The sequence below is a fragment of the Ranitomeya imitator genome, chromosome 2, assembly GCF_032444005.1.
Source record: "Ranitomeya imitator isolate aRanImi1 chromosome 2, aRanImi1.pri, whole genome shotgun sequence".
In the NCBI taxonomy this organism is placed as follows: domain Eukaryota; kingdom Metazoa; phylum Chordata; class Amphibia; order Anura; family Dendrobatidae; genus Ranitomeya; species Ranitomeya imitator.
In genome coordinates, this window is record NC_091283.1 from 347,827,260 (window position 1) to 347,838,064 (window position 10,805).

A 10,805-nucleotide genomic window follows, 5' to 3' on the forward strand; every position below is an offset into this window, starting at 1 on the left:
TTTTGGGCCCCTGCGATGAAAGAAACCCTACCCAGACCTACAAAGCATCTTCTCCACAATGAATGGTTCTTGGAGATTGGGTTAGATTAAAACGGGAGCAGACATTAAATATTCTTTAAATTTTTCAAAAGTTCTAATAGTATCCAGCGACCAAACCTTGAGATACGCCCACTTACGGTACATGCAATGTCACTAAGAGGTTTAGCAATGTGAGAAAAAGCCCTTGATAAATTTCTTATAATAGTTGACGAATTCAAGAAACAAAGCTTGTTGCAAAGCTTTAAGGTTACGAAGCTGAAACCAAAGGGGATTTCCTGAAACCCTGTCTCCACTATGCGTTAAAACGCGCATGCGGCAGACCCGCGTAAACGAACATGCAGCGCGTCTTTTCAGAACGCAGCGTGTCTGTTACAATGCGGCGACGCTCCGTCATCGTCGCCGAACCACAAATTTCCCATAGACAATCATTAGATGCGGTAAAACCGCATCTAATAATAATAATAATAATAATCTTTATTTATAATGCGCAAACATATTCCGCAGCGCTTTACAGTTTAACAGTTTCAAACACAAAAGTCATAAGTAACAACGTTAACAATACAATAATTAAAGCAAAATAAGACGACCCTGCTCGTGAGAGCTTACAATCTACAATGAGGTGGGAGAGATGCAAAGTACAGGTGTGTATTTACAGTGATGTATTTACAATCATGGTCCAGCCATCTTTAGGGGTTGGGGAATAGATGGGTATAGTGAATGGGCTACACACACACACAAACATAAAATGACTTTGATTAGTGAACGTGATAGGCCGCTCTGAACAAATGTGTTTTGAGCGAGCGCCTAAAACTATGCAAATTATGGATGGTCCTAATATCTTGGGGTAGAGCATTCCAGAGGATTGGCGCAGCAAGGGAGAAGTCTTGGAGTCGGGAGTGGGAGGTACGGATTAGTGCAGAGGTTAATCGAAAGTCATTTGCAGAGCGCAGTGGTCTGTTAGGCTGATAGACAGAAATGAGGGAGGAGATGTAAGGGGGTGCTGCACTGTGGAGAGCTTTGTGGGTGAGAACAAGTACTTTGAATTGTATCCTGTAATGAATGGGTAGCCAGTGTAACGACTGGCTACTGATGTCGACTGGCTACTGATTAGTCACATGAGTAGTAACTGCGGAAATGCAGTTAATTTAAATAAGCTCTTACCTGTTCCACCGCCAGAAGTTCCGCATCCACTGCAGTTCTCGTGATAACTTAACTGGGGGCTGGTATTTGTAGCCGGGGGGGCCAATATCCATGGTCCTTCTCTAGGCTATGAATATCAGCCCGCAGCTGTCTGCGTAGCCTTTCTGGCTATAAATTATAAGGGGACCCCACGTCATTTTTTTTGGGCGTCCCCGTATATTTATAGCCAGTAAAGGCTAAATATACAGCTGCGGGCTGATATTCATAGTCTGGGAAGATCCATGGGTATTAACCCCTTCCCAGGCTACAAACTTCGGTCCCCCAGTCATTGACTTTCCCTCTCTGGCGCAGAAAATTGCACGGGAGCCCACGCCATTTGTTTTTTTAAATTTTTTTTTTAAATTAAACAGATATTGCTTTTAAGGCCTGGGTCACACTTGCGAGAAACTACGAGTCTCTCGCCTCAATAACCGGCACTGCCGCAGGCACTCGAACCAGAGTGTTCAACTGCATAGAAGTACATGCAGCCGCACACTCTGGTCCCGAGTGCCGGCGGCAGTGCTGGGTATTGAGGCGAGACTCGTCGGAGTTTCTCGCATGTGTGATCCCGGCCAAACTCTTTATTAACATTTTATTACTAAACATCGTGCTTGGTATTATCTATTATCTATCTATCATATCTATCTATTGTATCTATCTATTATCTATCTACCGATATATCTATCTCTCTATAAATATATCTATCCATAGATATTTCTATAGATAGCTAGATAGATATATCGATAGATAGATAGATAATAGATACAATAGATAGATACGATAAATAGATCTATCTATCTGTGTGTCTAAACATTATTCTTCAATGGAGTATGTAAATGAAGAGGTTGGACAAGAAATGACATCACAATTTTTTTTTTGCATATCTTTATTTAGCTTACAAAAACACACACAAATCCGCATGAAAAAAGCATGAAAAACGCATAAAAAAGCATGAAAAACGCATGTAAAAATGCAGGTGACCTGCCAGTGACCTCAGGTGCAGATTTTACCTGCGCTCCCACCATACCCTCTCTGCATCTTTGGGCGATTTAGGCTCTCTTATACTCTGGCTTTATGGGGTTTTAACCCCTGCGGTATAGCCTATGCCACTGGACCCTGCTGCATCATTACGGACCTGACATGACTTAGGACAGGTTGTATTTACGGCCATGTTTCAGTATGCCGCTATATTTTGGCTCTAGGGCTTTGTATAGCATGGATGCTTGACTCTAGGTTACTAGCGGTAAAAAAGGGTGCGCTCCCACCATACCCTCTCTGCATCTTTGGGCGATTTAGGCTCTCTTATACTCTGGCTTTATGGGGTTTTAACCCCTGCGGTATAGCCTATGCCACTGGACCCTGCTGCATCATTACGGACCTGACATGACTTAGGACAGGTTGTATTTACGGCCATGTTTCAGTATGCCGCTATATTTTGGCTCTAGGGCTTTGTATAGCATGGATGCTTGACTCTAGGTTACTAGCGGTGTATATTTACAGATTGAGGTCAGGTTCTTGCAGCTCACATGGGCGTTATCTACAGGTTAATGTATCAGATGAGATGCATCTAGGGTAATATATGTCAACCTATACTTATTGTATTATGGGATTGTCATTTATGTAGGATATGGTGGGTGTGTGGATTTTTGATGTTTGATTTTACATGTTTTTAATATGTATGTCTTTTGAGGTGTTTAATAAAGGTGTTTTTTTATGGAGCCACATATTGTCTTTATATCGGGGGTTGTGCATAACATTTTTAGTCTACTCTTCTTCTTTTTCTTGGTCCAGATTTTACCTGCGTCAAATCCTGAGCAAATCCTGACGGTGGAAACATACCCTAAGGGTATGTGTCCACGGTCAGTATTACATTCAGATTATCTGCGGATTGAACGCTGTGTACAGACGCAGCGTTCAACCTGCAGCATCCAGATGTTACAGCATAGCGGAGGGGATTTTATGAAATCCCGTCTCCTCTATGCGTGTGAACACGCATCCGGCGGCCCTGTGTTAACGGACATGTGACGCGTCTTTTTAGACCGCAGCATGTCGGTTTACCTTGCGGCGACGCTCCATCACCGCAAGGTAAATCACAGGGTCCTACGTATGGGGTGCGGAGATTCCGGATGTGTGAAATGAATACATCCGGAATCACCGTGCATACAGAAGGGGTGGCGCTTTGGGTGGAACGGACCGTGGACACATAGCCTTATGCTGACAAGATAAACCCCAAGAACAAAATATCCTGAACACAAAAAACATATTTCTCTAATTTCGTAATAAAGAGTTCTCCTTGAACATTTGTAAATCCACCCAGACATGTTCCTGGTGAGAGTCAAAATCGGTTCAGAAAATTAGAATATCATCCTGGTAAATCGCAACATATCTTCCAATGCAATAAGAGAAAATATTCCTAAAATTTGGAAAAAATAGCCTATGCACTAGATAATCAAAATGGCATACCAAGATTTTCAAGTAGACCCTCAGACGTTAAGGGATCCTAACCCTAACCCTTAGGGTTAGGATCCCTAGGGTTAGGGTTAGGATCCCTAGGGTTAGGGTTAGGATCCCTAGGGTTAGGGGTAGGGTTAGAGGTAGGGTTAGGATCCCTTTATCACCTTTATGGTGGGGAGTGGCATATCAGTGTGTTTTCTGTTTTTTTTCTATAAAAACGCATGCGTTTTTAATGCAACCAAACACATGTGCTTAAAAACGCATGCGTTTCCATTGACTCCAATGTATTTTTTGCCGCAAAAAACCCGCATACGAACGCATGCGTTTTTTTGCGTAAAAAAAACTCCTCTGAAAATTACTACATGTTGCATTTCTGCAAAAGAACGCATGCAGCAAAAAAACGCATGCGTTCAAAAACGCGACCAAACGCGTATAAAAAATGCATGCGTTTTTAATGTTAAACATAGGGAAAAAAACGCATGCGTTTTTTTGCGGTACAAACGCTGCAGATAAAAACGCAAGTGTGAAACCAGCCTTATAGGTAGCAGAGAAACGTACCTAAAAAGTGTATGGGGGGATATGAGGGAAAGCTCTGCTTTGCTGTCACTCCTAACACCATACATAACTAATTTAGGGCATCACTATTAGGCCGGCGTCACACACAGCGTAAAACAATACGGTCCGTATATTACGGCCGTAATACGATGAAAAGTCCCGAAAATAGTGGTCCGTAGCTCCTCCGTAGGCAGGGTGTGTCAGCGTTTTTTGCGCATGGCATCCTCTCCGTATGTAATCCGTATGGCATCCGTACTGCGTGGTTTTCTCGCAGGCTTGCAAAACCAACATACCGCTATAGAAGTGATCCATGTGTCCCAAAAAAAAAATAATTTATATATATACTGTCTATATATATATATATGTATATATATATATATGTCAGTAGACACATATATGTATATATATTAATATTTTTTCCAGCGCTATACAGCTTGAAAGCCGGTAATTCAATTACCGGCTTTTTCTTTCTCCTTCCTAAACCCAACATGATTTGAGACATGGTTTACATACAGTAAACCATGTCTTCTCTCCATTTTTTTTGCAGATTCCACACTACTAATGTCAGTAGTGTGTATCTGCAAAATTTGGCCGTTCTATCTACTAAATTAAAGGGTTAAATGGTGGAAAAAATTGGCGTGGGCTCCCGCGCAATTTTCTCCGCCAGAGTAGTAAAGCCAGTGACTGAGGGCAGATATTAATAGCCTGGAGAGGGTCCACGGTTATTGGCCCCCCCTGGCTAAAAACACCTGCCCCCAGCCACCCCAGAAAAGGCACATCTGGAAGATGCGCCTATTCTGGCACTTGGCCACTCTCTTCCCATTCCCGTGTAGCGGTGGGATATGGGGTAATGAAGGGTTAATGTCACCTTGGTATTGTAAGGTGACATTAAGCCAAATTAATAATGGAGAGGCGTCAATTATGACACCTATCCATTATTAATCCAATTGTAGTAAAGGGTTAAATAAAACACAAACACATTATTTAAATTTTTTTTATTGAAATAAAAACAATGGTTGTTGGAGTATTTTATTCTACGCCCAATCCAATCACTGAAGACCCTCATTCTGTTACAAAAAAAACATAATAAACCAACAATATCCTTACCCTCCGCAGATCTGTAACGTCCAACGATGTAAATCCATCTGAAGGGGTTAAAATAATTTGCATCCACGAGCTTTGCTAATGCAATGATGCTCATGGCTGCAAAAACCCCGGAAAATGAAGGTAAAGTAGGTCAATGACCTATATTTACCTTCATTTGCGGTGAGGCGCCCTCTGCTGGATGTTTCTAGATCGTGGGAACTTTCCTAGAAAGCTCCCTGGCTCGAGTTCATATGAGGACAACCAGCAGAGGGCGCCCTCTTATGATCTCGAGCCTGGGAGCTTTCTAGGAAAGTTCCCACGATCCAGAAACATCCAGCAGAGGGCGCCTCACCGCAAATGCAGGTAAATATAGGTCATTGACCTACTTTACCTTCATTTTCCGGGATTTTTGCAGCCATGAGCATCATTGCATTAGCAAAGCTCGTGGATGCAAATTATTTTAACCCCTTCAGATGGATTTACATCGTTGGACGTTACAGATCTGCGGAGGGTAAGGATATTGTTGGTTTATTATGGTTTTTTTGTAACAGAACGAGGGTCTTCAGTGATTGGATTGGGCGTAGAATAAAATACTCCAACAACCATTGTTTTTATTTCAATAAAAAAAATTTAAATAATGTGTTTGTGTTTTATTTAACCCTTTACTACAATTGGATTAATAATGGATAGGTGTCATAATTGACGCCTCTCCATTATTAATTTGGCTTAATGTCACCTTACAATAGCAAGGGGACATTAACCCTTCATTACCCCATATCCCACCGCTACACGGGAATGGGAAGAGAGTGGCCAAGTGCCAGAATAGGCGCATCTTCCAGATGTGCCTTTTCTGGGGTGGCTGGGGGCAGGTGTTTTTAGCCAGGGGGGGGCCAATAACCGTGGACCCTCTCCAGGCTATTAATATCTGCCCTCAGTCACTGGCTTTACTACTCTGGCGGAGAAAATTGCGCGGGAGCCCACGCCAATTTTTTCCGCCATTTAACCCTTTAATTTAGTAGATAGAACGGCCAAATTTTGCCTAGACACACTACTGACATTAGTAGTGTGGAATCTGCAAAAAAAATGGAGAGAAGACATGGTTTACTGTATGTAAACCATGTCTCAAATCATGTCGGGTTTAGGAAGGAGAAAGAAAAAGCCGGTAATTGAATTACCGGCTTTCAAGCTGTCTAGCGCTGGAATAAATATTAATACATATATGTGTCTCACTGACATACAGTTAGGGCCAGAAATATTTGGACAGTGACACAAGTTTTGTTATTTTAGCTGTTTACAAAAACATGTTCAGAAATACAATTATATATATAATATGGGCTGAAAGTGCACACTCCCAGCTGCAATATGATAGTTTCCACATCCAAATCGGAGAAAGGGTTTAGGAATCATAGCTCTGTAATGCATAGCGTCCTCTTTTTCAAGGGACCAAAAGTAATTGGACAATGGACTCTAAGGGCTGCAATTAACTCTGAAGGCGTCTCCCTCGTTAACCTGTAATCAATGAAGTAGTTAAAAGGTCAGGGGTGGATTCCAGGTGTGTGGTTTTGCATTTGGAAGCTGTTGCTGTGAGCAGACAACATGCGGTCAAAGGAACTCTCAATTGAGGTGAAGCAGAACATCCTGAGGCTGAAAAAAAAGAAAAAATCCATCAGAGAGATAGCAGACATGCTTGGAGTAGCAAAATCAACAGTTGGGTACATTCTGAGAAAAAAGGAATTGACTGGTGAGCTTGGGAACTCAAAAAGGCCTGGGCGTCCACGGATGACAACAGTGGTGGATGATCACCGCATACTTAATTTGGTGAAGAAGAACCCGTTCACAACATCAACTGAAGTCCAGAACACTCTCAGTGAAGTAGGTGTATCTGTCTCTAAGTCAACAGTAAAGAGAAGACTCCATGACAGTAAATACAAAGGGTTCACATCTAGATGCAAACCATTCATCAATACCAAAAATAGACAGGCCAGAGTTAAATTTGCAGAAAAACACCTCAAGAAGCCAGCTCAGTTCTGGAAAAGTATTCTATGGACAGATGAGACAAAGATCAACCTGTACCAGAATGATGGGAAGAAAAAAGTTTGGAGAAGAAAGGGAACGGCACATGATCCAAGGCACACCACATCCTCTGTAAAACATGGTGGAGGCAACGTGATGGCATGGGCATGCATGGCTTTCAATGGCACTGGGTCACTTGTGTTTATTGATGACATAAGAGCAGACAAGAGTTGCCGGATGAATTCTGAAGTGTACCGGGATATACTTTCAGCCCAGATTCAACCAAATGCTGCAAAGTTGATTGGACGGCGCTTCATAGTACAGATGGACAATGACCCCAAGCATACAGCCAAAGCTACCCAGGAGTTCATGAGTGCCAAAAAGTGGAACATTCTGCAATGGCCAAGTCAATCTCCAGATCTAAACCCAATTGAGCATGCATTTCACTTGCTCAAATCCAGACTTAAGACGGAAAGACCCACAAACAAGCAAGACCTGAAGGCTGCGGCTGTAAAGGCCTGGCAAAGCATTAAGAAGGAGGAAACCCAGCGTTTGGTGATGTCCATGGGTTCCAGACTTAAGGCAGTGATTGCCTCCAAAGGATTTGCAACAAAATATTGAAAATAAAAATATTTTGTTTGGGTTATGTTTATTTGTCCAATTACTTTTGACCTCCTAAAATGTGGAGTGTTTGTAAAGAAATGTGTACAATTCCTACATTTTCTATCAGATATTTTTGTTCAACCCTTCAAATTAAACGTTACAATCTGCACTTGAATTCTGTTGTAGAGGTTTCATTTCAAATCCAATGTGGTGGCATGCAGAGCCCAACTCACGAAAATTGTGTCACTGTCCAAATATTTCTGGCCCTAACTGTATATATATATATATATATATACCTATTCTATGTGTACACATTTATTCTACCTATTCTACTGGAAGCTGTCAGTGTGATTTTACTGTACACCGCATTGAATTACCGGCTTTTCTCTCTAACACCGCTGCGTATTCCTCGCAAGTCACACTGCTTGTCCGTGTGTAATCCGTATTTTTGGGGCTTCCATAGACTTTCATTGACGTTTTATTTGCGCAACACGGTGACAAACGCAGCATGCTGCGATTTTCTACGGCCGTAGAAAGCCGTATAATACGGATCAGTTTAATACGGCAGATAGGAGCAGGGGCATAGAGAATAATTGTGCCGTATGTTTTGCGAGTTTTACGGACATAGTTTCTGCGCTCTTACGTCCGTAAAACTCGCAAGTGTGACGCCGGCCTTAGGCTGCTGTCACACTAGAAGTATTTGGTCAGTATTTTACATCAGTATTTGTAAGCTAAAACCAGGAGTGGGTGATAAATGCAGAAGTGGTGCATATGTTTCTATTATACTTTTCCTCTATTTGTTCCACTCCTGGTTTTGTCTTACAAATACTGATGTAAAATACTGACCAAATACTGATAGTGTGACGGTAGCCTTAGGGTATGTGTCCACTTTCAGGATGGCCGGCGGCATCGTCGGAGCGGCTTAGCCGCTCTGCGGTAAGCCCCGCCCCCTTTCTGGGACGCGATGATGCCGGATGTGTTCACAGCACACATCCGGCATCATCGCTCCCCACCATAGGGCCCTGTGCTATATCTTGCGGCGACGCAGCGTCGCCGCAAGATATACGGACATGCTGCGATCTGAAAAGACGCGCAGCATGTCCGGAGTCGCAGGGCCGCCGCGTGCGTGTTACCACGCATAGTGGAGACGGGATTTCATTAAATCCCCTCCACTATGCTGTAACATCTGGACGCTGCGTGTCTGACGCTGCGTCCCTATGCAGCGTCAAACACGCAGCGTTTACTGCACGTGGACACATACCCTTAGAGGGTACATTCACATAATGTAATTGCTGGGAAGTTTTACAATGGAAATCCCACAGCAAATTACTAGCAGTAATCTCCACACAGATATTGCTGCGCTTACTACTTCACAATGTCGCATCTTTCCCACTGACCTGATCCTTTGTGATGCAAAGGAGGAAATCAGAGGTGAATATCCCCAACATAAAAGGACACATTGTTTATATCACATCCACAGCGTCGGTCACTTCACACCGTGGACTATCTCAGCGTATGGATGAGATTCCCACTACACTGGTGCTATACATCATTGGTTTAGTGGTTAATAAACATCAGGGGATCTATCATCAAGTTTGCACCAAAAAGTGGGCACCAACCCTGCTATAACAATAAGGATATGTGCACACGTTCAGGTTTTTTTGCGTTTTTTTCGCGCTAAAAACGCTATAAAAACTCATTTAAAACGCATACATTATGCATTCTATCATTTAGAATGCATTCTGCATGTTTTGTGCACATGGATGCGTTTTTTCCGCGAAAAAAACGCATCGCGGTAAAAAAAATTATCATGTTCTTTCTTTTGGCAGATTTTCTGCGTTTTTCCCGCAATTCTATGCATTTGGGAAAAAACGCACAAAAAACGCATCAAAAAACGCGAAAAAAACGCATGCGGATTTCTGGCAGAAATGTCCGGTTTTTGTCAGGAAAATTTCTGCCAGAAATCCTGACGTGTGCACATACCCTAAGGCTGTGTGCACACGTTCAGGATTTCTAGCAGAAATTTCCTGAGAAAAACCTGAAATTTTCTGCAAGAAATCTGCATGCGTTTTTGGTGCGTTTTTTGTATGGATTTTTCCGGACATTTCCCAGTGCATTATATAGTGGGACATCCACAAAAAATCTGCAAAATTAACGAACATGCTGCGTTTTTTACTGCAATGCGTTTTTTTTTCACGGAAAAAGACGCATCATGTGCACAAAATTTGCGGAATTCATTCTAAATGATGGGATGCATAATGTATGCTGTTTTTTTGCGGTTTTATAGCATTTTTATAGCGAAAAAAATACGAAAAATCAGCAACGTGTGCACACAGCCTAAGTGTTCTTTGTTATATTATACCCTGATATTAGTGAATTACCGCACAATTGGTGGTCTTATATTGATTTCTATGTAGCTACATAGTGGGCCATGAAAATGATTTTCTCTTGTTGGCCCAAGGTGCTCCAGTGCGACGCTTTGTACAGCCGAGGAGAAGAGCCTTGACATACTCAGAGCTGAAGGTGTTAAATCCCCCCCCAACAGGGCTCTCCACCACTTACCTGCAGAGCCACACACCACATATATGGCTGCTCTGTGCACATAGGACCTGTGATGAGGTCACAGGAGGGGAGGAGTCAGGGGTCACATGATCAGGGGCCTGAGTGTAGGCAGGACTCTGCTGTGCTGGTTGTCATGGAGCTGGATGAGGGGAAGTTTATGTGTGGGGTCAGGAGGGGTTTACAGGGTGGATGTAGCAGAGCCGTGTGTACAAGTTGTATGGAGCAGAGCCGTGTGTACGAGGTGTATGGAGCGGAGCCATGTGTGTACAAGGTGCATGGAGCAGAGCCGCATGTGTACGAGGTGTATGGAGCAG

At 42.8% G+C, this 10,805-nt stretch overlaps 1 protein-coding gene across 1 annotated transcript in view; it reads right to left on the reverse strand.

The window, feature by feature from the left end:
- The window catches only part of LOC138663724 (gastrula zinc finger protein XlCGF57.1-like), a 42,951-nt gene extending 32,423 nt beyond the window's left edge, over positions 1 to 10,528 (reverse strand). Inside the window, exon 1 of the mRNA XM_069750044.1 lies at positions 10,492 to 10,528. Within this exon, the coding sequence (XP_069606145.1) occupies positions 10,492 to 10,512 (21 nt within the window). The 5' untranslated portion in view covers positions 10,513 to 10,528. The remainder of the gene's footprint in view (positions 1 to 10,491) is intronic.
- Between the last annotated feature and the right edge of the window lie 277 nt (positions 10,529 to 10,805).